This window comes from Temnothorax curvispinosus, unplaced genomic scaffold, assembly GCF_003070985.1.
Source record: "Temnothorax curvispinosus isolate PA1 unplaced genomic scaffold, ASM307098v1 QBEX01012734.1, whole genome shotgun sequence".
Classification (NCBI taxonomy): domain Eukaryota; kingdom Metazoa; phylum Arthropoda; class Insecta; order Hymenoptera; family Formicidae; genus Temnothorax; species Temnothorax curvispinosus.
The window spans coordinates 302,791-328,060 of record NW_020222514.1 but is presented as its reverse complement, the minus strand read 5'-3'; the positions used below and the strand labels follow the sequence as shown (position 1 = coordinate 328,060).

At 36.0% G+C, this 25,270-nt stretch overlaps 3 protein-coding genes across 9 annotated transcripts; 1 reads left to right on the top strand and 2 right to left on the bottom strand.

Annotated features, from left to right (window-relative positions):
• Positions 1-437: 437 nt before the first annotated feature.
• Positions 438-6,356, bottom strand: LOC112462758 (cullin-1). Of its 3 annotated transcripts, none has more exons than XM_025028735.1 (13): positions 6,056-6,356; positions 4,669-4,886; positions 4,392-4,554; positions 4,095-4,313; positions 3,767-4,021; positions 3,395-3,688; positions 3,035-3,298; positions 2,766-2,945; positions 1,739-1,888; positions 1,411-1,650; positions 1,236-1,339; positions 933-1,152; positions 438-672 (listed from the first exon to the last, which is right to left on the bottom strand). In XM_025028735.1, exons 2-13 carry the CDS (start codon positions 4,827-4,829, stop codon positions 592-594), a joined length of 2,331 nt encoding a protein of 776 aa, XP_024884503.1. In that variant the 5' UTR covers positions 4,830-4,886; positions 6,056-6,356; the 3' UTR covers positions 438-591. The 3 variants fall into 3 exon arrangements, with proteins under 3 accessions (XP_024884503.1, XP_024884505.1, XP_024884504.1); XM_025028737.1 differs by having other exon boundaries at positions 6,323-6,341; XM_025028736.1 differs by lacking the exon at positions 6,056-6,356 and adding an exon at positions 5,448-5,921.
• A 672-nt stretch (positions 6,357-7,028) lies between these two features.
• LOC112462735 (calcium channel flower) lies at positions 7,029-14,455 on the bottom strand. The gene is made up of 5 exons (XM_025028676.1): positions 14,226-14,455; positions 13,986-14,106; positions 13,422-13,629; positions 13,213-13,320; positions 7,029-11,088 (listed from the first exon to the last, which is right to left on the bottom strand). Exons 1-5 carry the CDS (start codon positions 14,226-14,228, stop codon positions 10,962-10,964), a joined length of 567 nt encoding a protein of 188 aa, XP_024884444.1. The 5' UTR covers positions 14,229-14,455; the 3' UTR covers positions 7,029-10,961.
• Positions 14,456-15,186: 731 nt separating this feature from the next.
• LOC112462734 (WD repeat domain phosphoinositide-interacting protein 2) lies at positions 15,187-24,518 on the top strand. 5 transcript variants are annotated; one of them, XM_025028673.1, is made up of 11 exons: positions 15,187-15,800; positions 16,561-16,643; positions 17,134-17,300; positions 18,110-18,304; positions 18,390-18,506; positions 18,587-18,741; positions 18,838-19,014; positions 19,103-19,210; positions 19,395-19,477; positions 20,385-20,447; positions 22,100-24,518. In XM_025028673.1, the coding sequence occupies exons 1-11, from the start codon at positions 15,640-15,642 to the stop codon at positions 22,213-22,215; spliced, it is 1,425 nt and encodes a 474-aa protein (XP_024884441.1). In that variant the 5' UTR covers positions 15,187-15,639; the 3' UTR covers positions 22,216-24,518. The 5 variants fall into 5 exon arrangements, with proteins under 5 accessions (XP_024884441.1, XP_024884443.1, XP_024884440.1 ...); XM_025028675.1 differs by having other exon boundaries at positions 15,188-15,800; positions 20,385-20,441; XM_025028672.1 differs by having other exon boundaries at positions 15,188-15,800; positions 17,125-17,300; positions 20,385-20,441.
• The last annotated feature ends 752 nt before the right edge of the window (positions 24,519-25,270 follow it).

The following is a 25,270-nucleotide window of genomic DNA, read 5'->3' as shown; positions in this document are numbered from 1 at the left end:
TGTGAAGTTGATTTCTTTTCGTATAACCAATTACAATTTATGATAATCTTTTATATATATACATATATAATAGTGGACATAACACATCTTTTACTTCCTCCACATTTACAATACGCTCCTTTCAGTTGTAAAAAATAAATTATTTTTAGTATTTTCAGTTACAAGGCTGAAAAATATTGGTGTTAATAATGCAATGAAAATACATCTTTTTTTTTATAATTTTATATAATTATCTATTGATTATCTAGTCTTAAATGATGATCTTGTAATACTACAGCAAAGCGATATTCGCCTCGTTTTGAAAATCAGCACAGACAGTAACACACCTAGCATTGGCTAATAATTACGAAATAATTTTATTAACAATCTTTTACGCTATATTCATATATCTTTTAAAAGATATATAAAAAGCCAGACTCTAAATGCGACCAGAATGACAGTATGGTACAAGGGTATTCATACAGAATAAAAATAGGGAATTACATTCGAGACCTTAAATAAATAAGTCTGATACGTATATATCAATGAAAGTGAATGAGTGAGTGTGTATATTATTTTCATTTTGTTTTTGTTGCTGTATCGTTGCCCTGATCATGCCAGATAGCTGTAAGTGTCCTTTTGTCCTTCTGTGCGCTCCAAATATTCTTTTTCAATTAAAATATCTATACATTTCTGCAAGAAAAGTATTTTAGGTTTATTAAAACATTGGTATTATTATTACGTAATTTTTATATTTACACAAATCAGTAATATCGTCTTTATAAGATTTTTAAAAATATATGAAGGGATAAAAGCCATAGTGGGGTGTAAGTCAAATGTTTTAAAATATTGACTCATGTGCATAGATGCAATTTATATATTATATAGATTGCATCTGTGCACACGAGTGATATTGGAAAAAAACAGAATCTTTTTTAAATAAATAAACTCACCTTAATGACATGTACTCTCGGCTTGAATCTAGAGCTTAATTGGTTCAATACTTCCGCCACCAACTGTTGATGTTTCAATACTTTCCGCATTTTCATAATTCTAACAATTGCTGCCTGAATTAAAAGTTTCCTATCTTCTTCTATGTGTTTGTGCGTAGTCTCTTGTTCAACCTTTAATTCCGTCTTCATCGGTATATTAATATTTACCCTTAACTTTTTGCTGTTAAACGAATAAATACTGTTGTAGCAATTGTTATAAGTAGTAGTTAGAGATATGTATATACATGTATAAAAGTGACATACTTTTTGTATCCTGTAAAAAGTTCTACCGTCGATAACGGGGTCAGTTCAGCTACATCATCGCTAGCTGCGGTTAAAAGCTTGGCTTTCAAAAGTATTTGAATAACCTGTACGAAGAAACTCTTAAGTATTTTATATTTTCAACATATTGCCTATCACTATCAAACTGTCACATTACCTGCAGTAAAAAATCCATCTTTATTTGTGTTGCATATTGCAGTTGTTGTATTGTCCATGATGTAGATCCATTGTACGCTAACAAAACTGCCATTTGGAAAGTCGATGCTTGCAATGTATATCTGTTCTTAAAACAATTTGTATGTAGCTCCCCCTTAGACATATTATATAGCCAATTTAACTTTCTGCCGCTGTGTTGTGAACTATAGAAAGTAGTGAACCTATGTACAGATCTTTCTAGCTGCAAGTGAAAATTATGAGTAAGTAAGTAATCGGCGAAGGTCCCAAAAAAAAAAAGATTAAGATTCGATATTTTTGGCACGTTTTACCTCGCTTGGTAAAGAAAATGTAAAGGACTGTTGGAATGGCCATGAACCAGAAGATAAAACTTGTATACTGAAATCTATATCTAAAGGTTCAGCAGAATTTGTCAAGTGCCTCCTGAATTGTTCATTTAGATCCTTTGATACACCAATGTCCTATGGATAAATTGTTACAATTACATTTGTAATATTTTTTAAGAATTCTTAATAACAAAATGCGTTATCTATTGATAAGATCTCAAAATTATACACAATCTATAGAATACTACAATAAGGAACTAATTCTTAGAAGTGTATTTTACATGTTAACAAGCATCATATAAATATATATCTGCAAATATTGAATTAATCTTTCCAAATTTTACATTATAAAAAATATTTCAATCGAAATTGTTCTTAAAAATAAGTGTCTTAGTCGTTGAATCATAAAAAAAGATCTACTACATAGCCTATACATTGCTCAAACTTCTGTGCACTGTTTTTTACTTGGGAATATTTCAAATAGCTTGTTTATCAATCAATTCAGAAAATATCTACAACTGTATCGTGAATGTTTATTAAAAAATTCAGAACACTAAAAATAAAGTTACGTTCTCGTTCGATTAATCCTTTGTTGCAAAAATTTTTCTGTTGAACATAATTTGCGGAATTTAGTACATGGAGGTTTTTAGGATTGTTAATTGCAAATCTGAAATTGAAATTTAATAAATCAAAATAATGGATTCAATATAACAGCCAAATTTAAAAAAAACCTGTTTACGTATAAAATTATACACATAAGAGTTTTTTAGGCTTCTGATTTTAAATATGCAATTAAAATTTAAAAATACAAAATAGGAGATACAATATCAAAAAATTTTTTGCTATTTTTTAACGAAAATCTCGCTCTTAGCATAATCCAAATGCGATGAGGACGTGGCGAGTTTCTAGTTCCATGTTCCTTTTTAACAAGTTTTAATCAATGCGAGCAGAATAGAATAGAAAAATTTAATCTCATATTTTAAAAATATTCTGATTAAATAACATGTTATACCTGGAACATGCGTTGTAACTTTGAAGTATACTCAAATCCACAGGCTTGTTTCAGCTTAGAGATCATGGAAGCCTCTGCGTCGTCGCTGGCAGACATATGTTGCACCAATCGTTTTGCTAACATCTTGCTATAGAATTTTTGAAATACATCTTTGTCTTCGATATATTTAAATACTACCATCTGTAAAGAAAAATTATAAATGCCATTAACTCGATTTCTTTGTTCAGAGAATTCAAGCACAGAAATAAATAAATTTATCATATACTTACAACTTGATTAAGAGTGTCTTCAAGTTCCGCCTCTTCTGGATTTTTACTACTCTTTTTAAGCAGCAGATCGCAATATTTGGCTAATAATTCAGGTGACTTACTGCTGCTATTTGCTGCCCTTGTGACAGAATTGCTATTGATAAACCGTCCGCAAGCCTTGTCCAGGGCAGCAACAAAGCCGCTATCATTATTAAATGCGACCAACACTAAAGCGTTGTACTTCTTGTGTACCTCCAAGATCGTGTTTACATAAATTTTCGGATCCTGCGAGTGAGAAAGACCGTCAATTCACTTAGGCGATTCGCGATATCTCATGTGTGCAATAATTACATTATCAGTTACATTAAATGAAAAACGTACGTTAGCTGCCGAGTCTCCGCACTTATCTATAGCTGCGAGACCTTGATTGGCAATATGACTTTCTAAAAGATTTCTCAACTCTCCAAGGCCATTTGGTATTCTCGCTACTAGCTGATACATCCTACCCAAATCTGTGTTCTTATCAGCGTCCAGAAGATTCTGGAACTCAGAATGGAATATATCCAGATGTTTCTCAATAAGTACCCTCTCGCATGTTTTCGCCAGTCGCTCGTGAGTCGTTTGATGCAAGTAAACGCGCACTCGCTTCTGCTCTTCCAATAATCTTTGTTCAGCCTGTACAGAAAAGAAGATGCAAAGAAGAGTAAAATATAATTCTTTCGCATATTTATCAGTATTCTCTTTTGGAAATACCTTTTTCATATATTCCGTTACAGGATTTTGCCTAAGAAATTCGGAACTCTCGCGATTGTAGAATCGTTCCGTATCCTCGAGAAAGATATTTTCAAATGAATCTTTATACACCGTTAGATTTTGCCCTTTCGCACCCGGGTCTTCCTCGTTCAAACCCAATTCTACGTAACAATTGATGACGCCGCTAACTAATCGGGTATTTATCGTCTCACCATTGCGTTCTCTCTCGATTAATTTAAGCACTGCATTAGTAACCTAGAAGAAAGCGCAGATTTGTCGCATGTGTGCATAACAAATACACTTTGGTACTCGCAAGAATATTATTTACCTGTCTATTTAAATGTTTAAATAAATTATCTCGCCAAGTAACCAAGGCTAATTGGTAAATTTCATAAATTCCTTTGCGGCCTTCCTCGCATTCTCTTCGTACCCAATGGCGATTGAGGTATGCACATACGCCGTTTAATACTTTACTACTGAATTGATATTCCTCCCATTGCCTCGTGTAGAACTGCAGCACATCCTCGTCCATCAAGTCAACGCCGTGCTGCGAGTAATACATTATTATTGCGACACTTGTTCAAAAATCTTTTGATCGAAAGCACGACATTTATAATACACTTACTTTGAGTAAATTAATAAGATAATTCCTAAGAAAATCACGCAGGCGTTTGTATAGCTCCAAACCCACTAACTGCGCGCCTCCTTGCTGAATTTGTCCCTTTTTACTCTTAGTTGTAGTCCTGGTTAGCTGCTGATGAACGCTTGTACAGTAATTATATACATGTCTATAGAAATTTTACGATGTAATAGGAAAATACATGACAATGCAAACAACCAGTTTGCGGGAGGAAAAAAAAGAAAAAAAATTAGAGAATTATCTTTCACGATATAAAGGATACGTGTACAGCTCTATGTATCTTGGCTTGGACATGCCCTGCCTGTTATAGACTTGCTCTATGCCCTCGCGCAGATCTCCCCAAATTTGATCCAAATCTATCTGCTTGAGGCCCGGGGGACCTTGGTGACTTCCAGCCCCTCCGCCACCTCTGTGCCCCGACATCCTGTTCCTATATGCTTGTCGCGTGAGCGTCACTGCCGCTATATACTACTATAATTTCTGTAGAAATAAACACTGGTTTTTTTAATGGGATTCACTTAACCCTTACAGGACAAACATGGATATTTCGTGTCCGATTGACTTCTATACATGGAAGTTTCTCGAAATTTCTTGAAATTTCAAAGGATCCCCACTTATACTACACTTAACTTTTTTCCAAAATGAAGTACATACGCTTGTTCTAGAAACTTGAAAATATAAATTTTGTGAACCATTTTAAATAAATGGAAAAGTATAGTCGGACACGTTGATACCCACGTTTGTATGAATAAGGTGGCCGTATCTTCGCATTGTACTGTAAAGCGGGGAGCACACACTTCTGCACAACGCATATTGCGTAAGCATAAGAAAATTGATTGGTCCATACACATGTGCATAAGAAAATAGACCAATCAATTTTCTTATGCTTACACATTATGCGTTATGCAGAAGTGTGTGCTCCCCGCTTAAGGGTTAATTACACACATATACGTTGCACACGTTACGACTCAAAGCGTAAGTTACGGGACGATAAGGTACAAGCTGATGAAAAGAGATCGCTTCTTTACATAAATATGGTACCATCTAGGATAAGGAGCATTTCCGTTATCTCCGAATCATTTGTATAGGATATCTTTAAACTCGAGATTAAAAAAAAAAACGAAAAAAGTCCGGAAAGCCGAACGACGCTTAACACGTGTCGCAAATCGGAGCGGATGTATTCTATCGAGAATATTCCAAATTCGTCGCAGATAAAAGAGCTTTGTGAAAGGGAAAAGGTTAACCAACGGATGGGTATTCCGTTACATTGTGATGCACGACTCATTCCTTCGGAGCGACCAAGACAGAGACAGAAAGAGAAAGAAAGAGAGAGAAAAAGAGAGACAGGGAGAAAGAGAGAGAGGGAGGGAGAGAGGGGAGAGAGAGAGAGAGAGAGAAAGAGGCACGCACAGGCACACGGAGAACGGAGCAGGAGCGAGTGAGCGCGACGGAAAGAGAGAGAAGGAGAGATGTCGAAATAGAGGCCTACTCGCGTTCTCGTTGTGCGCACCATATTCTTTTTTTCTCTCTCTCTCTCTTCGTTTCTCGCTACTCTCGCGAGGCGAAAAACGACCGCCGTCGGAGAGGAACAAGAGGCATCGTCGCCTCGTGGGACGTTAAAGGGGAGAAAAAAAAACCAACGCGCTTACCTGAATGATGTTCACCACCACATAACAGGAATAACAACGGCCGAGGAGCGAGACTCGTAACGAAAATGCGGCGCAGGGCCCCGCTTTGTTTCGCAAACGCGTCGGAAACGACGCGAACGCTTCTCTCCACACGAGGAAATTTGTCGCCGGGAAACACCTCCGCGCTCCTGTGCCCGTTACAATCAACGTCCTGTGCGACAATGAGCGCGGCGACACAACGCACAACCGGAGCGAACCCAACGTACGGTGGCTCAAAAAATTACCCACCACCGCGGATCCGCTGCCTCGGTTCTCGAACAGGTTAGGCCGCCAACGTTGCCAACCGCAGCGCGCGATCTAACCATCGTCCCAACGAAACGCACAGAAAATACTAAAAATACTAAAAATCTGTAGGGTGCTAGAAATAAATATAAATCGCGACGCTCCGAGATCTCGGACGGAGAAAGAATTGACCAATCACATTTAAACAATTCGGACAATTCGAACCAATGTGATTGGTCACAAGGCTTCAGCGTTATGCTAGGTCTACAATGCGAGTCGTAAAGTCGTGAGTCGTAAGAATTGACCAATCACAGTCGATTATTCTTCTCAAATTCGATTGTGATTGGTCAATTCTTATGACTCACGACTTTACGACTCGCATTGTAGACCTAGCATTATTCTGTTGAAAATCTATCTAAAATTTCAATCCAATTTTATTTCCAATCCGTAAATGCCCGTATATCAGACTACGGATTGGGATTGAGATTGGATTGAAATTTGACCAATCAGAGCAAAGTTTACTAAACCTGAGATCAGTTTTCTCTGTTCTGATTGATTAAATTTTAATCCAATCTCAATCCCAATTCGTAGTCTGGATACGGACTTTAACGCGATACGGGCTTTGGACAATTATGTTTAAGCTGACTATAAAAAGCATATTTTACCATTATTTTTTGCAAATTCATTTATTATAGCAATAATACATGTAAACTATCGAATTAAATTCCTTTATTAATAAATAAACAGCATAGGTATAATAAACTGATTTGAACATTTTTGAAACATGATCTGAAAATGGCGGACCGGAAAAAGTTCAAACTTTTACCTGATAAGCTCTGGTCCTCGTGTTTCTAACAAAAGAAAATACTCACATGCACGTTAACAGAATATAGATCGATTGTATAAGTGATCGATTTAAATAGAATGACGATTTTTCATAATCAATTATATCAATAATAATTAATATACCTTCATTTCTTCATCTTTTAGCTATTTAATGTTAAATTATAATGAATTCAATCCAATCCAACTAATTAGTCACGTATGCCTGTTAACTTGCATTGTCAGATAATATATATGCACAATTTGTTTATATCAATTTACGCATCTAATCAAATACTACAATTTCTATTACATCCGTGACAAATTTGTTTTCTTTGTATGTACAATATTGCATGTGGCCACTTAAGTTTACTCGAATAAGCCTTAAAAAGTAACGCAAATGATAAATAAACCATTCACTATTTATTCATTCTCTTCCTATATTACTTATTACATCGAACTATATTTATTATTACTAGAACATTGTTTACATACCATTCGAAAAATGATCTGAGAGAGATAGCTCTAAATTGGAAAATTATTTTTTTCAGCAAAAAAGCCCGCCCATTTAATATTCCGAAAAGGAATTGGATATTTAACGAAATATTAATGGCATGTATATCTCCAATTTGGCAACACATTTAATCTCCATTCGTTCTGGAAATTATCGCGGATTAGCATGTCCATCAATTTATGTCCTCATTAAATTTGCAGTGTTTTGTCAACAGAATTTGCCGACACAGTAAACAGAGTACCGTTTTAATTAAATCAACAAAGAACATCGATTTGTAGCGTTGACTAAACTTTTAACGAAGAACAAAGTTTTCACTGCATTCGCAAGACAAAAGGACATCTTTCCAATGTGTAAACTTCTCTCTCCGCATTTTTCTCGGTGCAAGCTTTTTGTATGAGGCTTATATGGAAAAGGAGCGCTTATGAGACAAATATACAAGTCCAGCGGAATGAAACCAACACACGCATTGCTATGCAATATCTTGAATTTTTACTCCCACAGAGAACATATGGTTTTCTATATCTTAAATAAGCTGTACTTACTTAAAACATAATTAACTTTTCTCAACGAATACAGCAATATTGCGGAATCACTCTAATAGAATAATAATCACATATATCCTTCAATTGTTACGTAATGGAGAGCAAGAATGTTATCCTATCTCGAATATAGCGTGATTGAACATTATTCATTATCGTTTTTCCTCTATCGCTCTTGCGACCGATTTTCCGACCAATTGCTGGAAGAGAAGGCGCGACGAGGCTATAGAAGAAAAAAAACTTGGTGCAAATGCAATTCTACTCATTACATCTAAACCTCATTTTTGCTCTTCATTATATTTATTAATCGCGAGGACATTACATTCCATTATTCTAATATATGCTGATTAATCTTGAGAATTCAAATAAAAAATACTCAGCAATTATACGTAGCATATACAGGATATTCCACTTTTGCCAATCGATCAATCGTTCAATCATTAATGATAAAATCTATTTATGAATTTGATCAATTTTTTCTTCAACGAGAAATAACGAGACATTTTTATTAATTGACATATAGCTATTTAAATTTTGACGTTAAAATTCAGAAACAGATAAACACATTTTTTCATGATGATTTACTTGAGACAAAACAAAGATTAAAACTGTGTTTTCTCTAATCTCTTGGAGATTTCCTCATTTCCTTCTAATTTCTTGATTAGAAAAAAAATCTATTCTCAATTGCTTATAATTTAAAAGACTATCGAGATGCATTGACATCTTAGGATTTAATATTAGGTCTTTAATTTACTTAAAAAATTACTTTAACGGCTCGTTCCTTGGAAGTGAGATACCCTGTATAATCAATGACACACCAGACACATACATGCTTTCGATATTTCTCTTATTGTGTGACAGCACACGCACGTAACTGCATCGATCACAAGAATTTATTTTATTATGAGCAATCATTTCTCTAATATAAATCATTTATCGAGTAAAAGCCAGACGACAATACAACATCTTACAGTTTCTTTTTCTTAAATAAATTAAGTAACATATATGAGGAATGTGTGGGATAAGGAGAGAACAATTTGTAATACAAATTTATAAGTTTCGAATACGAAAGAAATGTATACGATGTCGAAAAGGTTTATATCGGCACGGATATTACGAATAAAAAATTCAGCTAATGACTATGGTGATTAACAAGCGCTTTTGGCACATCTAATCTCAGTAATTTAGAAAGCGCAACGCAGGTAGAACAATACGAAGCTAATATTCATGCGGCTAAGTGCCCTAAGTGCCTTTGCTCACAATTTCTAACATATGCATATTTTCAATCGTTTAAATGAACTATTAGAAATCGTGCGGTATAGGCATCCGTAAGAATACATGCATATATACACGATATGTCACGTAGTAATATAGTAGATATTTGGGAATTCTCTTACAACCTACTCTCTCTTTTTTTTTTTAAGGAAAACTTGACTTTAATGCTTTGACTTGACTTTAACTTAATATCGAGAAGGATGAAGAAGCCTATCACTAAAATTTAATACAATGAAGTAACACAACCTGTATGTATGCAATATTCAAATTCGTGATTATACAAAATTCGCCTGACATGAAATTGTGCCAATCATAAGGATTATTATGTCCCTCTGCCATATCGCACGATAAGATGGTTTTACATATATATGGTATGTGAATTTTCTTTGATATAAACGCGTTACATAACTGCGCTAGTCCATTTTAATTGTAAAAAATAAAAATAAAATAACTCCAATACGTATGCAGCAAAGAAAAATGAAACGGAATGTTTCATCCATCAAAGTCTTAGATTACAATTACATGCCGAGAGATTACAAACGCTAAAGATTTAACTCACCCTGCGCACGTATTTGTGGCTTAATCAAATTGAAGTTTACAATGCTACAATAAGAATTGTAATACCGCATAAATATACAAATAGCGTTTCCAAACACATTTAAATTTTATGGATATACAGTTTCATTTGGCAGAGAGAGGCTTATCTATAGACGTAATATTATACATAAAAGGAATATCAAACTAATATATTATAACTTTCACGCTTCTTGTATGACATTCTGAAAACGATGTGTTTTACAATTCAAATGCGGAAGTATTATTCAGTTTCATTTGTCGGGTTGACTTACTTAACTAATTGTTTGCAAAATAAAGCGTTTTAATATTACATACGTTAAAACAAGTTACATCATCTACAATTTTCTACCGTTCTGCCTGTTAACGTTTCATGACATACAATGGACAGATGGGCCTATTGGATAGCTAGGCCCATGAACATCATTTTCTATGACAGTCTTTGACTTTGGCATTATTAAAATGAAGCAACAAATCTTTTTCTATACTGTCTTCGTAATGTATCCCACTCCGTTTTATATACAACATTTCATACAAACATAAGATATAACAAGCGCATACAACTCTTATCAATGTGTTTCAAACATCGAAATGAAGATGGATTAAAATAGAGAAATCCCGGTACTAAGTATTAAAGTTCAAGAACTTGCTTTCTAGATTTCTTCTCAGATCATAACACGTTTGAATTTATATGTTCGTGATACAATTTGTATTCGACCTTGTCCCAAAGTCCTGATAAATGTCTTGTGGAGTTATTATTGGGACGCTTAAATTACAATTTGTATCGACGTTAGAGTAAAACGAAACGCGCAACGCTCATTTACTTATTTAAACTATTGATCATTTAAACGATTAGTTATCACTTGATGATCATTCGTACAAAACAAAAAATTAGATTGCTCACCCAATTAATTCCTAACGATCAAACAATACTAGCTGGGGTACTGCTAACACCGATTGGCTGAATATTTTCAACTAGTGTGGACCGCATGCTCGATGATGGAGCTTGAACATCCATCGCTGCTGTTCTCATTTCGCCAAAAGGTGCCCTAAAGTATGGATATCACATTAATCTTTTCAGAAATGCTTCTCTTTTTTCTTTACTATCAAGAACATTTATAGCATTTAGATGTGAGTCTATATTTATTATTTCTAGCTTATCGATATAGACCGTTTCCCATCTATAACTTATCAAGAGACATAATCATACGTAAACTTCACAATGTCTTACTTAAATTATAAATGTTAATACGCACTTGCTCTATCAAAAGCATAACATATAGCAGCATTACTTTTAATATAGTTACGGTAATAAATCAATTGTCAATGATCGTTTGACTTTTTACTTTTGTCAAAACGTTGTTGAATGTATGTAGTGTTATGCATGATAAAATCAATTGTCATACATCATGTACTCATCACATTGCTAACATAAAAAAATAATTCTTTTATCATTACTGGAATTTTAAATACAAAAAACGATTGTATCCGACGAATTATAATTTGGAATTAATTTCTTTCCTCATAACTGCATGCACACAAATACCTACAGATTAACGCAATCACATTTAATAACTTAATTGATGTAGACAAATAAATTAGTTACATAAATAAAAGCAGAAATTATATTGTAATTACAATTCTTATAATAATAAAAGTTTCAACATAATAAAATATAGATTATATTAATCAACGTAATAATCGGGAAATAATTAAATGCAGAAACATCACAAGACACATAATATTTACTATATTAAACAATTAAATGCTCATAACAGAAAGTTGATAAGCAAATAATGTGGAATGTCAATTAAATGAACAAACTTTACTCCAATTCAATACTTTGTTATTTAAAGAACGTTATTTTGTGGAAATTATCAATCTCCAAATTATATCATATTCGAAAGTATTTCGATTCAGTATCGAATCAGAGCAGCTGTACAATAAAAAATACATAGAATGACAACAAAGATTATATGCCGAGAACAGAATGAACATTTGTAGCGAAGCATTGTACTTAGATTTTGTAATAACATTAAATCTTGTATATTATTGCCTTAGTTAGTGAAGTGGTGCAATGAATGTTTGATGGATTTATGTAGGCCTCCAGACGTCAGGATCCTCCATCAGAGTAGTATGGTGATCTGTAGTAGGAGGCACTGTACCCTGTGGGGAACCCACGCCCGACGTCATTCCTGCTGGGTCGGGCCTAAATCCTCTGTTATTATGTTATACATTAGTAAACACTTTGCAAAAACCATATCAAAAACAAGATAAAGTTATTTCACGCCAACGCGATGCGTCTTTCATTAACTCTATGAAGTTTTTTGCGACGATCGTTATACAGCTAGAAACAAAATAAACCGTTATTTTTTCCAAACCGCTGTATCTTCCTTCGTCTCTTCAAGATATCTCTGGCACACGCAGTTCTAACACGCTTTTCTCACAAAACCAAAGCAAGGTAGCATTAAAAACACATACACAATATAAAAATCGCTCTTCCACCTCAAAGCAAAAAAGGTATACGTTAAAAGGCAGGGGGAAAAAGCATACATTATGTAGTTTTTAAATAAATTGAAAGCGATGGTATCTGGATGTGAGACTGTATAACAAGTATCCTGTTAATCGAAAAGAAAAATAGATGAAATAAATAGGCAATTGGTTTACAGCACTCATTTCCTTGAAAATTATAAATTTCGATAAGAATGAAATAACATAAATCTTTCTTGCGATTTTGGAGCACATTAGCGACTTCTTGTCAATAAAACTACATCAAATTGACGACGTAACCTCACAATACAACACTTTAAACTTCCCATTAAAACTGACGTGTACAAAAACATGGAATTATCAAAGACAGATCAATTACTAAAACAGCTGAAAAATTAAGAAAGGTACAATCAGTATTGCGAGACGTTCTATGCGAAGTAACAATACTGATTGCAATCCTTTTGATACATTTTTGGATCAATTCAATTCGATTGTTTTATCAAGTCAAATTGACTTGGTTTTGGTGGTAAAAGATTATTTATATTGACGATTAAATATAAATTATATTTTGTACTTGGAAATTTCTGCAATTGGCTTATTTCCTTTTTTTTTTGTCAATAAAGCTCTTATTTGATTGTCTTATGGATTATACCTTGAGAAATGTCCGAGAAAATTATACTTACTTTTTGCCCAGGGACATCAATCCGTATATTATACCCGTTGTAAATATTAAACCGCTGCCAAATATGCTACTCAGTCCAGGACATAGGAAGACTGCTGGTAATGCTATTCTAAATCAATAAATACGAGAATTCAATTCAATCGTAACATAAAAAAGTGAGTCTATAAATCTGCGATTCAAAAGCTATGGAGAAAATAAAATGAGACTTACAAACAGTAAGCGGCCGCTCTATTCCAATAAGGCTTCTTCTCCACCCAGTCGCTTATATTCTGTACAAAATCGATGAACAGGCAGCAACAAGGCGCTTCGACCATTACGACCAGAAAACCAGCTACCATCTGCCACATACCGCTAATTAAGCAATCGATCTGACCCAAGAGTATACCGGCGCAGTTCCAGGCACCGAGAAAGATCGCAACTGCAAATAAACCGGGCGATCTCCATTTACGAATTACGTTCCATTTGAGAAAGCTTGTAGCCTGAAGTCGTAGTTAACTTCTGTATCTAGTATTATACAAATTTCACACAAAGTTGGTATACAAATCAACGTACGGAAGGGTGAAAAGAGGCGAACGCCACTGCTCAGAAATCAGATAAAAGGGTGATTTTCTGGTCGCCGAATTGAGTGATTGAATAAATAATGACATCTCACATGCGTGATACACATGTGTGCGCGCGCGCGCGCACACGCGAGAGAAAGATATCGAAATATCGCACGATGTACGAAGGGAAAGAAAGCTGCAGGCGACACGGTATCGATATGGACGGGCTTACTTATGCTGCCTACGGTGCCGAGTCCACGACCCGCGTACTTCATCCACCAGGGCACGTCGTCCTTGGCGACGGGGTCCTGTCCGGGCCTCTGCATGATCGATGCTATTTTCTCGCCAAACGACTAAAAAAAAAAAAAGAAGAAAAAGGAAAAGAAAAATACGGTCGAACGATACCGCGGGTGCGCTCGTCGTAGCGCACGTCGTCGATCGACGTGGTTGAAAAGCGTGTGCGTTTCATTACCATTTTCGACGTTGTACTATTATCCTTTTTGTGCGTCAGCTGAGAACGCTGACAGTACCACCACCGCTGTCTGTTGATGTACGGAAAATCGACCCGCTGCTTTTGCGTCTGCGACCACGAGGGCGCATCGTATGTCTCGTATATATACGGGGGTTCCTCAAGTAATGAGAGTTTGGACTTTTGGACACACCACTCGCGGGCGACTTTTTGATTGGTAAATTTGATCCGCCACGTGTCCCAGACTAATTACGAGGGAAATTTGAATTTTTATCGATAGATATTTATAATGTACTTAATTAAGTCACTATTTTCTTCAAAATCAAACTATTGAATTAGAATAGGAGGATTAAAGAGGCAATAAAGAGGTGTAAAAAGATATATAAGGGTTATAGATATTAAAGAGGTATTAAATTATGAACATAAAAAAATTATATTAAAGATTTTTAGATTACACAAAAGAATTTATTTAAATAAATTTAATATTTTATGTTAACAAAGATACAATTTCACCTGTATCTACAATTAATTACAAACAATTATTAAAAAAAATCCAAATTAATGTTATTATTTTACAAACATTAAAATTTCTATTTTTATTAATATTTTTTAAATGGATTTATTTGTAATAGTAATATTTGTACATGTAAAACCATCGAATAGAATTAATTTCTTTATTAATAAATCCCATAGATATTAATATTTGTACACGTAAAACCATCGAATGAAATTAATTTTTTTATTAATAAATCCCATAGATATTATCCCTTTAAATTGATTTAAACCTTTTTAAAAAGCGCACCATAATTAATTTCAATATGGCGGACGATGTCCAAGCTTCCGGTCGAGGTGCTCTACTCGCCAACTGCCGCAGCGGGCAGGGCGAGAGGGGGGGAGGAGGACCGGCGCGTCGCCATGGGAACGGAACGCACGGAACGCGGACTGATGTTTCGCGTTCCGTTCCGCCGTTCCGGCCTGTTCCGGCCAGCAGCTGCGACTGTCAGCTGTTCGATATGGAACGATAGCAAAGCAAGCAAAGTGCAGTCACTTGTAGGAGTCGGCCGTCGTCGGACACAGCCAGGATCGAGCCCCGGAGCCGAAAGCAGAGGCAGGCAGCCAGCGTAGCGGACGAGCGCGTGTCCCTCTCTCTCTCGCTCGTTACCAGCGCGCGAGCGGGACAGACGGCGGGGGCGGACGGCGCCGACAGCGAAGGGGGAGAGGTACTCGGCTCGAGGTGCGCGAGGTACCCGCGCTGCGCGTACCGAGCGCTCGTACGCGAGCACCCGCGGACGGCGCAGACGAGAGAAGAAAGAAGTTTACGTTTATACGGGAGAGCGTGTGGGCCGTGTGGCGTGTGTTCCTCTCGCGCGCGCGCGTACGCACGTAACACGCACGGACGCACGTGCCGCCGAGATTTATGCGAGAGATCCCGCGCGAGATCAACCTGGATGTATTAACGCAAGGGCTAAGGTACAGCATATCAGGACTCATGAACCTCGCGGCGAACCAGACGTCCGACACGACGTCCGACGCGCAGAGCAACGGGCCATACTTCGTCAACTTCAATCAGGACTGCACGTAAGTTTCGTACGCCCGCGCCGCGCTGTTTCGACGACCGTCGTCCTTTCTCCGTTCTCCTCCCCCTTCCACCCCTTTCCGGGGGCCGTTGCCAGATTGCCACCTCCTTTGTCTGATCCTAACCTCGCGCGCGCGCCTCGTTTTGATTTTTGATCGTCTCCCCGTCTCTCGCTCCCTCGACGTATACGCGCATATACGTATGCAATCCTAAACGATGTATACACGTATATATAAGAGTGTACGCCTCGCGCCAAGGTTCGCGCGTCGCGCGACTCCGCGCACCATCATGTTTCCCTCGCGCGATGTTTTTCGTCGCCTGCGTCACATTCGCCGCTCCCCCTTTCACCGATTAATTGCGTGTTAACGAGGGACCCCAGCCTTCGCGCGCGCGTGGCGAGGCGGGAAGAGGCGAAAAAGGAAAGGAGGCGATATCGCGCACCTCCTTCGTACGCCTGCACCGTACCGCGATGCCAGTCCGCTTGGCCTTATCCAAGGACTTATCCTCCTGCTCCTCGCGCGATTGCGTATCATTCGCGACTTCGTTATTACTTTTCTTTTTTTTTTTTTTTCACACATGATATTTGCACGCGCGAACGACGATGTGGCAATAATATCGAGAGACGGAGAAACAAAGAGTACATATATGATTGTAGATAGTCGAGGGCACTCGACTCTCTTTGTGTTTCAAGTACAGTCACGTCTCTTTAATTGAAAAGGAAAGAGGAGAAATAGCTTTATAAGATTCCTAATTGTCTTTCAGGTCCTTGGCGGTGGGATCGAAGTCGGGATATAAACTTTATTCCATCAGCTCCACTGGGCATCTTGAGAAAATATATGAAAATGGTAATAATTGGTTTTCCTGCATTCTGCCAATAATTCTAGGAGGTTGGAGCTAGGAGGTTGGAGATAACTGCTACAATAATAGATGATTGATTGAGCGATAGTTTTAGTGATAAGCTTCATAAGTGAGATAAAAATGTTATAAATATCTTTTATGTTGAAGATATTTATAGCGTTTTTGTCTTGCGCTGACACGCATTGTTCATCCAGTAAGTTTTACGTGTCTTATTTTCATTATCATAGGTAAAAATGATAAGATCTTGTATAATATGAGTAAATAAGACTATATATTCAAGTTAAGTTGCATATCTTTTACTTCATGTTACTATTATTATGTTATATTATGATTCAAAAAAATTCAATACAATTTTTATTAAGTGACATTTATTTTTTTTGCTCTGAAAAGTCACGTATCTCTTGTTCATCGTGGCAATGACCAATTCAATAGAAACCTTTATTAATTAGAGTATTTCCTTTTTTCGAGATGATGCAGACTTCGAGGACATATGCATCGTCGAGCGATTGTTCAGCAGTAGCTTGGTGGCAATCGTTAGTCTTAAATCCCCTCGGACGCTTACGGTGTGCCACTTTAGGAAAGGGACAGAAATATGTAACTACAGTTACTCAAATACAATTTTGGCTGTGAAACTCAACAGAGCGGTAAGTTATTTAACTTTAATGTTTACGTTCTTTTTCTTCTTTAATCGCGGTTAAACAGATTCGACTTAAGTGTTGACCTTTTTACATAGCTTATAACGTCTCTGTTAATTTGAAAGCATTGCAATTCTACGTAAACCTTGACTTCTTCATTGGTTTCATTACAATTGCGATTTTCGTGGGAAGGGATTGTAAGCTCGCTCGACAAATAATTATTAACACTGCTAGTACTGAACTCTATGCAATACCCTGCTTATATTTCCATTCAATCACTTAATATTGACTTTACAACCTTGAGTAGGTCTTAGTTTAAAGATTTTAATTTCGTCTTTATGAACATTTGCAATAATGAGTGTTTTACGTAATGTGGTCCAGGAGCCTCAGAGGGCCAGAGAGCCTTAGAATATAAATTTTCTATTCTATATTTTCTATTCTATATATTCGTATATGGAATCGAACCTGAGACGTGCTGATTACAAGTCTGCTGTTTCCACACGAAACTACGCGGCATCCCAACGTTTACATTAACGAATAACTAATATATGCTCTTATTTGCACACAAAAATTAATATGACTTAAAGAATATATATAATATTATATTAGACATATTTATGTGACCTATTTGCTTTTTAATCCTGAATTTATGTCCCACGACAGTTCTCACGTATTAAGAAATACATTGTATATACTATATGTATATACTAAATCGCAAATTGTCATATTTGATCGTAAAATAAATGAGCTTTGATATTATAACGTATTTAATGTTTCTCATAATTGGAGTATACTGAAAATAATATCGCTTGTTTCAGAGATTGGTGGTGTGTCTGGAGGAATCGCTATACATTCACAATATACGAGATATGAGAGTGTTGCACACAATTCGCGACACTCCGCCTAATCTTACAGGTCTTTGCACACTTTCGCCAAATAGCGACAATTGTTATGTAGCTTACCCAGGATCGAATACGATTGGGGAAGTCCAGATATTTGACGCAAACCATCTTGTAGGTATCTTAAATAAATTTGAATGAATCCAATAGAAACTTTGACCCATCAGCAATTTTAACCTTATGTTTTTCAATTATACAGCAAGCCAAAACAATGATACCTGCGCACGATAGTCCATTGGCAGCGATCGCTTTCAGCTCGAACGGCACCAAAGTGGCGACAGCCTCTGAAAAGGGCACTGTGATTAGAGTCTTTGACGTAAGATAAATCACAGATACAACGGCTGTATTTTATTAATAAACCGCTGGCAGTTGAAAAAATTATTTCTATTTTTACAGGTTCACGAGGGTACAAAGTTATTCGAATTTCGACGCGGAGTTAAGAGATGCGTCACGATAAACAGTCTTTCATTCAGTATGGACTCCATGTGGCTCTGTTGTTCCAGTAACACGGAAACTGTGCATATATTCAAGCTGGAGGAACCAAAGGAAACGTAAGCATAGCATTCCGCCGTTTTTTGTTCAATGAATATTCCATGAAACATAGGAAACATAGAAACATAGGAACTAATCTGTTACTCGCGTCGTAGGCCAAACAAACAAACTGCAGACGAAGCACAAAGCTGGATGGGATATTTGACGAAGGCTGTGACAGCGTCGGCTACATACTTGCCGTCGCAAGTGACTGACGTTTTTACTCAAGGACGTGCTTTCGCTAGTGTTCACCTACCGTTTCAAGGTTTAAAAAATGTCTGTGCCATCACTGTGTAAGTATCTAAAATTCGCTATCTTAAATCTACGTACGCTACGCGTTAAATCCATTACATGTGATACATTTACTTGTCTGTGTTTCAGTACACATAAAGTACCAAAACTGTTAGTAGCTAGCGCCGACGGTTACTTATACGTCTATTCCGTGGATCCAACAGAAAGTGGATGTTGCACCCTTATAAAACAACACAGGTTCGTAATATTATAGTCTTGACGAATCTTACAAAAGTAATCAAATGATCATTATTTTCAATTGTTGATTTCTTGGATCGTTACTTTTAATCATCATTTTTAAAATAATATTAATAGACGCATATTAATAGAGGCTTAAGAATGAGGATAGAAAATAGAAAGATACCTTACTCACTTTTCACAGATTAGACGATAAAGAGCGGGATGAATCAGATTGTGGCGGTTCTGGTTCAGGGACAGCAGCTACCGCGAATAATACAAATACAGGTATGAAGACAGAAATTTGGACTGTGCATTTTGTAATAGATAGTTGAAGCGAGCTGACGATAAAGATACATTACCGACAGTTAATTTGAAAGTACATTTAATAATGCGAAACTTCTTTCTTTATTATATATCCAGTACAGTACGCTTGAATGTGTATAGAGTTTCTTTTGTCTATTTTGTTCAAAAGTTATAGTTTTGTGATTTTGTGATAAGTTTCGCAATTACTCGAGCACTAACAGAATAGTTTAAGTATCTCCTTCTTTGTTTAAAGCATGCCACATATATACACACACACAGTTGGTACTGCCAGATACTTGCATATTTTACGCCATAAAACTAATGACGAATAAAGTATATTCATGATACAATTGATTAATGATTGAATGTAAGTAAAAAGAAATAATCTTTCTTCAAGTCAATCTTGCTATCTTCTATCCATGAAAATGGAACAATGAAAAGAAATAATCTGTCGACAGCAAATTCAATCAATTAATTTCAAAGAAGCACTACAAGAAAAATATAAAAACTCGTATTTTTGCTCAGACGAAAGTTGTATTCCTATAGATCTCGCTATGCGTTGCTATGTCTCATTGTGTAGTAGACAAATCGTTACTTCCTGTATTTGTAGTTAGATTATGGCATTCATTAAAGTTGATCCAGTATCAGCTCTAGTGAAACGCTTATGTTGTCGGCTACGTACCATGTGTGTGAGTGTGTATGCGTGTGCCGCGTATTCCAGACACCTTTACTTTTATGATTTGCTTTATGTCTTCTTTTTCTCGCTTCTAGCCCCCTTATAAGTCAAATAGCCAGATAAATTTCTTCAGGGGCTCAGGGGAGGGGGGGGGGGGGCCCGATAGTTGACCTTACTTGATGTAATTTTTTTCTTTTTAATATTCCACCGAAGCCTGCATAAATAGCTACGCGGGTGTGTTGCGTGGCCGCTCGCCAGACTCCATGTCAGGTACTGGTATGTCCTCTATTCTGTCCCTCGAATTTTTTTTTTTTCGCTCTCATTCTCCGTACACGAGACACCTAATTCTCCTTTAGAGCTTTTTCTTTCTCTCTGTGTGTGTGCGCTTCACTACCAGCGTTCGCGCATTTATTCCATACGTACACGCAGCGAAAGGAAGAATGAGAGCAGCGCTGAGTAACAAATGTGCCTTTTTCACGCGGCCTACATCCTCGTTAATACGAGCAGTTTATATTATTGTACCACGATAGTACAAGTCTTATTACGCTTATTAACTGTAAACCGAACGAATTCTTAAGGACGATGTATAAATGAGCATATGATACACGTATGCACAGGACATGCATGTAGGCACTAGTCTATATTCCCGGGGTATAAATCACTAAGCACACGTTATGCAAGTTGTTCTACTAGTCAGCAGATATAATAATGTCCAGCATTATCGCATCCCGTTACGAAATGTCTTGAGAATTCCTACAAGCAGTAGTCTATTTTTAGAAGGCTACCTGATAGATATCCTACTGTTATAACAATGTTAACGATTGTACATAATGATTACTAATATATGATTATTAAAGTTGTTAACATAAATGGTTGGTATTAATTATATGGTATTTAATGTCATAATTATACATGGTGTTATGTGGCGGGTAATAGTGACGCGTATTTTTTAGAACAACTTTCACTTACTACTAATCATCAAGAGTACCTGTATGACGTACTTTCGTTAACGGTATCGTTCCTATACGTTAAGCTCAGTATAATGAATGAGATTAATGAGATATATAAAATTAGATACGGAAAACAGATAGATATTTTTATCTAATATCTTCTTCCTCTTTTCTCTTGGTCTTCGGATAGTGCAATCGAAAACAGGCTATAAGAAACAGATAATGGTAATTGTTTGAAATGGTAATTGTTTCGTTTGAAAAAAAAAGTATTAAACAACTTTGGAAATAGAGTAGTAGAAAATAAAAGTCATAGTACTTAAATCTGTCTAATCTTGTAAATATCGTTTCATATTTTCTCTGCTATTCCTACATCGTATTTAATTCTTGAACAAGCAAGAAAACATTCACATCGTCGCAAATACGCCAAAGTGCTTTTTACAAAAGAAAAGTGTGCCACATACGCACATATGAACGTTTTTAGAATAGTTTTTACTCAATTGATACATGTAATTTGTTAGTTTTCTTGTTGATTCTCAAATCACGTTTTATATTTTACACTTTGCAGAGTGGTGTATGTATTAGAAAATTAAATGCCTGTGTGAGATTACTGATTTTCTTTTTAGAGAAAACCATAATTTCATATCCATTAACAAATTCATTAGTGAATGTATTTCACGGCAATGTGATGTAGACAATGGTGAATGAGATATTTAACATTTGCACTCAGATAGAAACGTATTGTCCTGGACAGTACTCGAAGAGAGAGTTTGTATTTCTAAATTCTAAAGTTGTGGATCTCGGAGAACGAATTTGCATTAACGAAGGATCCAAATCCAATTGGAAACGTATCTGAATGCATAAAATATATCATGTATCATTGAATGCTGATCGTCTGTATACATCTTTATCGTTATATCCGCTCGAGATAATGCGATCGAGATGGAATCTTGTATAATTTGAATGTAAATGGATTTGTAGAGTCAGAGAAGTATCAAGAGATGATAGCAGCGACGGAAAGCCCACCAAAAGGCGGCGGCCCGTTTCGTCTGGACGACGATACCGAATTCCCACCTGTCACGCAAAGGACAGACTGAGCGTAACACACACAATTAAGGCATATCAAAAGCTCAAGCCGAACGGAAATGAGAGAAAAGCCGTGCAAGAGCAACGAAAAGGCAAACGAGGGGCATAGAGTGCAGAGGACGTCCAGTATTTACAGGCGACCGTATATCCAGTACTCCGAGTTCAATAGAACCAAAAACAAACAAAAAAAAATCTGTAGACGTTGTTACCGAGATTGTCACATACCTTGTACGCGTTAAAGATTTAAATGGAATGTGCACGCTAATCGTCAGGGAGATCGGTCTTTGATATGCGTACAAGAGAGAGAAGTACCCCAAAGGGGTAGCACTCTCGGTTTATATTACTGAGCTCGCGGATTTTTAAGCGAAATTTCTTTCGTTAGTTAACTAGGCATTGCATTTGCAAAAGTAATGCAATATATCGCGCGGGGAATATAGTAATCCAATGATAACGATTTTGAAGCGTTTACCGCAGGAATTGTGTAATGTATCGTATCTTTCACGAACACAGAGGCTATAGGAGCATGAAGTATCGTACTTCTACATTCTAATATTTCTGTGTTTTATATGAAGTACCTTATACAGAAAACGTGCGTTTTTTAGCCTGAGATGTAGCCTCCAATATCGGAAATCATGGACCAGTGTAATTAAATTATTTTACTTTGACGAAATGCCATGTTCTAAGCGATTCAGAAAAGCGACAGTTATTATTTGTCTGGATTTTCATACATACACGATGTATATTTTACCAAAAAATTATTTTAGTTTTAAGAGCACTGACGATGAAAAGTTGATAAGTACAAAGATATTCAGTCTGCTTGGCTAATTGATGAAAACCAATATAATCTATTAGAAGATTATGCAATTTTTTTTTATAAATAGACGAACGTGAAACTGATCTCATCCAAATTCTGACATATCCCGAGTAATGTATTTTAAATATAAATTCGCATGTTAAGTAATTATGTTCATTGATGTTTACATCATTGCCTCAAAATCGATATAAACAGAATTGGATTTATGCTTCCTACCCCATTATAGAAACTATACAAAGCGGCAGGATGTATTTTTGCTGTGTTTAAAACACACGATTGAATCTGCGACACAGCTCACACCTGTTTCATTGGATTGCTATATTTTTTATGGTAAAATCTTTGTCTTCTTTGTGTTCAACAAAGAAAGCTCATCTTTGCGAGGTAAAGATGTAAAGACATATAAATATGTGTGGTAAATTGTCGAACGATGAGCTTCAGCTGTAATTCTTGTATAAAATGTAAGATCTTTTGACATACGTTAGCTTCTTGTAATAGAAGAATGTAAAACACGATCAGGAGGTTGTATAATTTTGCCAAAAAAACGAATATCAATTTTGTAACGATATGATGCTTTGTTGGCATTTAGAATTCAAGAAGTACTTCAGTCTTTACGTGACAAATACGAGACGATGAAGTAACGACAAATGATAACAGAAACAAGTATAAGATATTTAAAAATGTGGGGGGAAAAAAGGATTCATTCCATCTTTCTTAAAATCTGAAAACGTTTTAAAAATTATTCACATTATCTCGTATCAACAGGATAAGTTTCAAAACTACGCGTGCTGAATTTTAATTCGATGAGAGTTTTGTATCTGTTATTATCAGACATCATATGCTGTATATCTTAATGCTTTAAATCAGATTATCATGTGTATAATATGTAATCGTATCGAATGTGCAATAAGTCTCTTTGAGCGCTTTTTCGAATCGATTATCGAAAATTGTCATGACATGTAATTTGTATAAATAGCTAATTAACAGTAGGAACAGAGAATCTTCGGTTTGCGTTTTCGTTTAGTACCGAACTTCGTTAGCAATCGTTTGACTGCGAATAAAATCTCTCCATTGATCGGTGCCAATTTACCGGAATAGAAAGACGACACTGGCGCTGGCGAAGATATTTGGTCGTTGTATAAATTAAGTGAGGTACAGCCACGTTTTCTTTTTCATTGATTCTTCGTAGCGTATTGTGTAATTTAATGGATCTTATAATATATCTCGGATTACAATAGGAAGTTTCTCTCTTTCGTGTGAACCGAGGTATTCGACGCGATCGCGAGTATGTCAGTATCGTAGATCCATAAATGTGTCATGTCGTTACGGCGGTTTTATACTAACGAGTTTTATTTGGTAAATAGTCTTACTTTTATAAAGATAAATAAAAGCGTTAAAATAACCAATGTACATATGAACGTGCTAAGGCTTAAGCTTTGAACGTCATTGCGTATGAAGTTTCTTATTAACACACGTGATTGTGCTGGTCTGCAAATGAAAAAATGGAAAAGAAAAGACACTGCGAGTCTTTCCTTATCTACGATTAGTTCAACGTCTCAATTTTTATTTGTATTTAATAAATGCTGACGATTTTTTATAAATCAATCAATGCTTTCTTCATTGAAAATTGCGTTATCACAACTCTGTTCATATGAAAACTTGTGCTGATATTATCTCGTATACATATCGCGCAAGACTAGCAATATAATGGTTACGAGTCTCCGAATGAAGAATAAATTTTTATGATTTTTCCGAATATATTTTTAGCATTTTTGAATTAACATTCCTATTATGTGCGTAGCTTGTTATTTTCATAAAGATAAATCAACCAGGAATTAAAAATATATGCAAATGTAAAAACTCGAGAACTTTCCGTAGATTAGAACATGCGTTCAATTTTCTTGTAATTTTGTTCTATAATTATATCTATTAAATTGCTGTTTTTATGCTGAAATTAAAGTATTACTTTCATTTCAGTGACACTGATGTAAACGTATAAAAATTCTGCATTGAATATCAGTCGTTACCTAGAAAGAGAAATTGTTTCTGATAGCAATATATTAATTTTTTGCGCCTTTTTTTTAAATTTTAATCCTATTGTTGGAACTTATAACAAGTATGTCAAAGTGGTACGATCAATTATGGCATAACAGTATCAACAACTTGCCAGTCTTGTAAGAAAATCGAACAGATCTTTCTTTTTATTCATATTGTATTTAGCAATCTTATTCGGCTCCTTCATCATCAGAAATTTC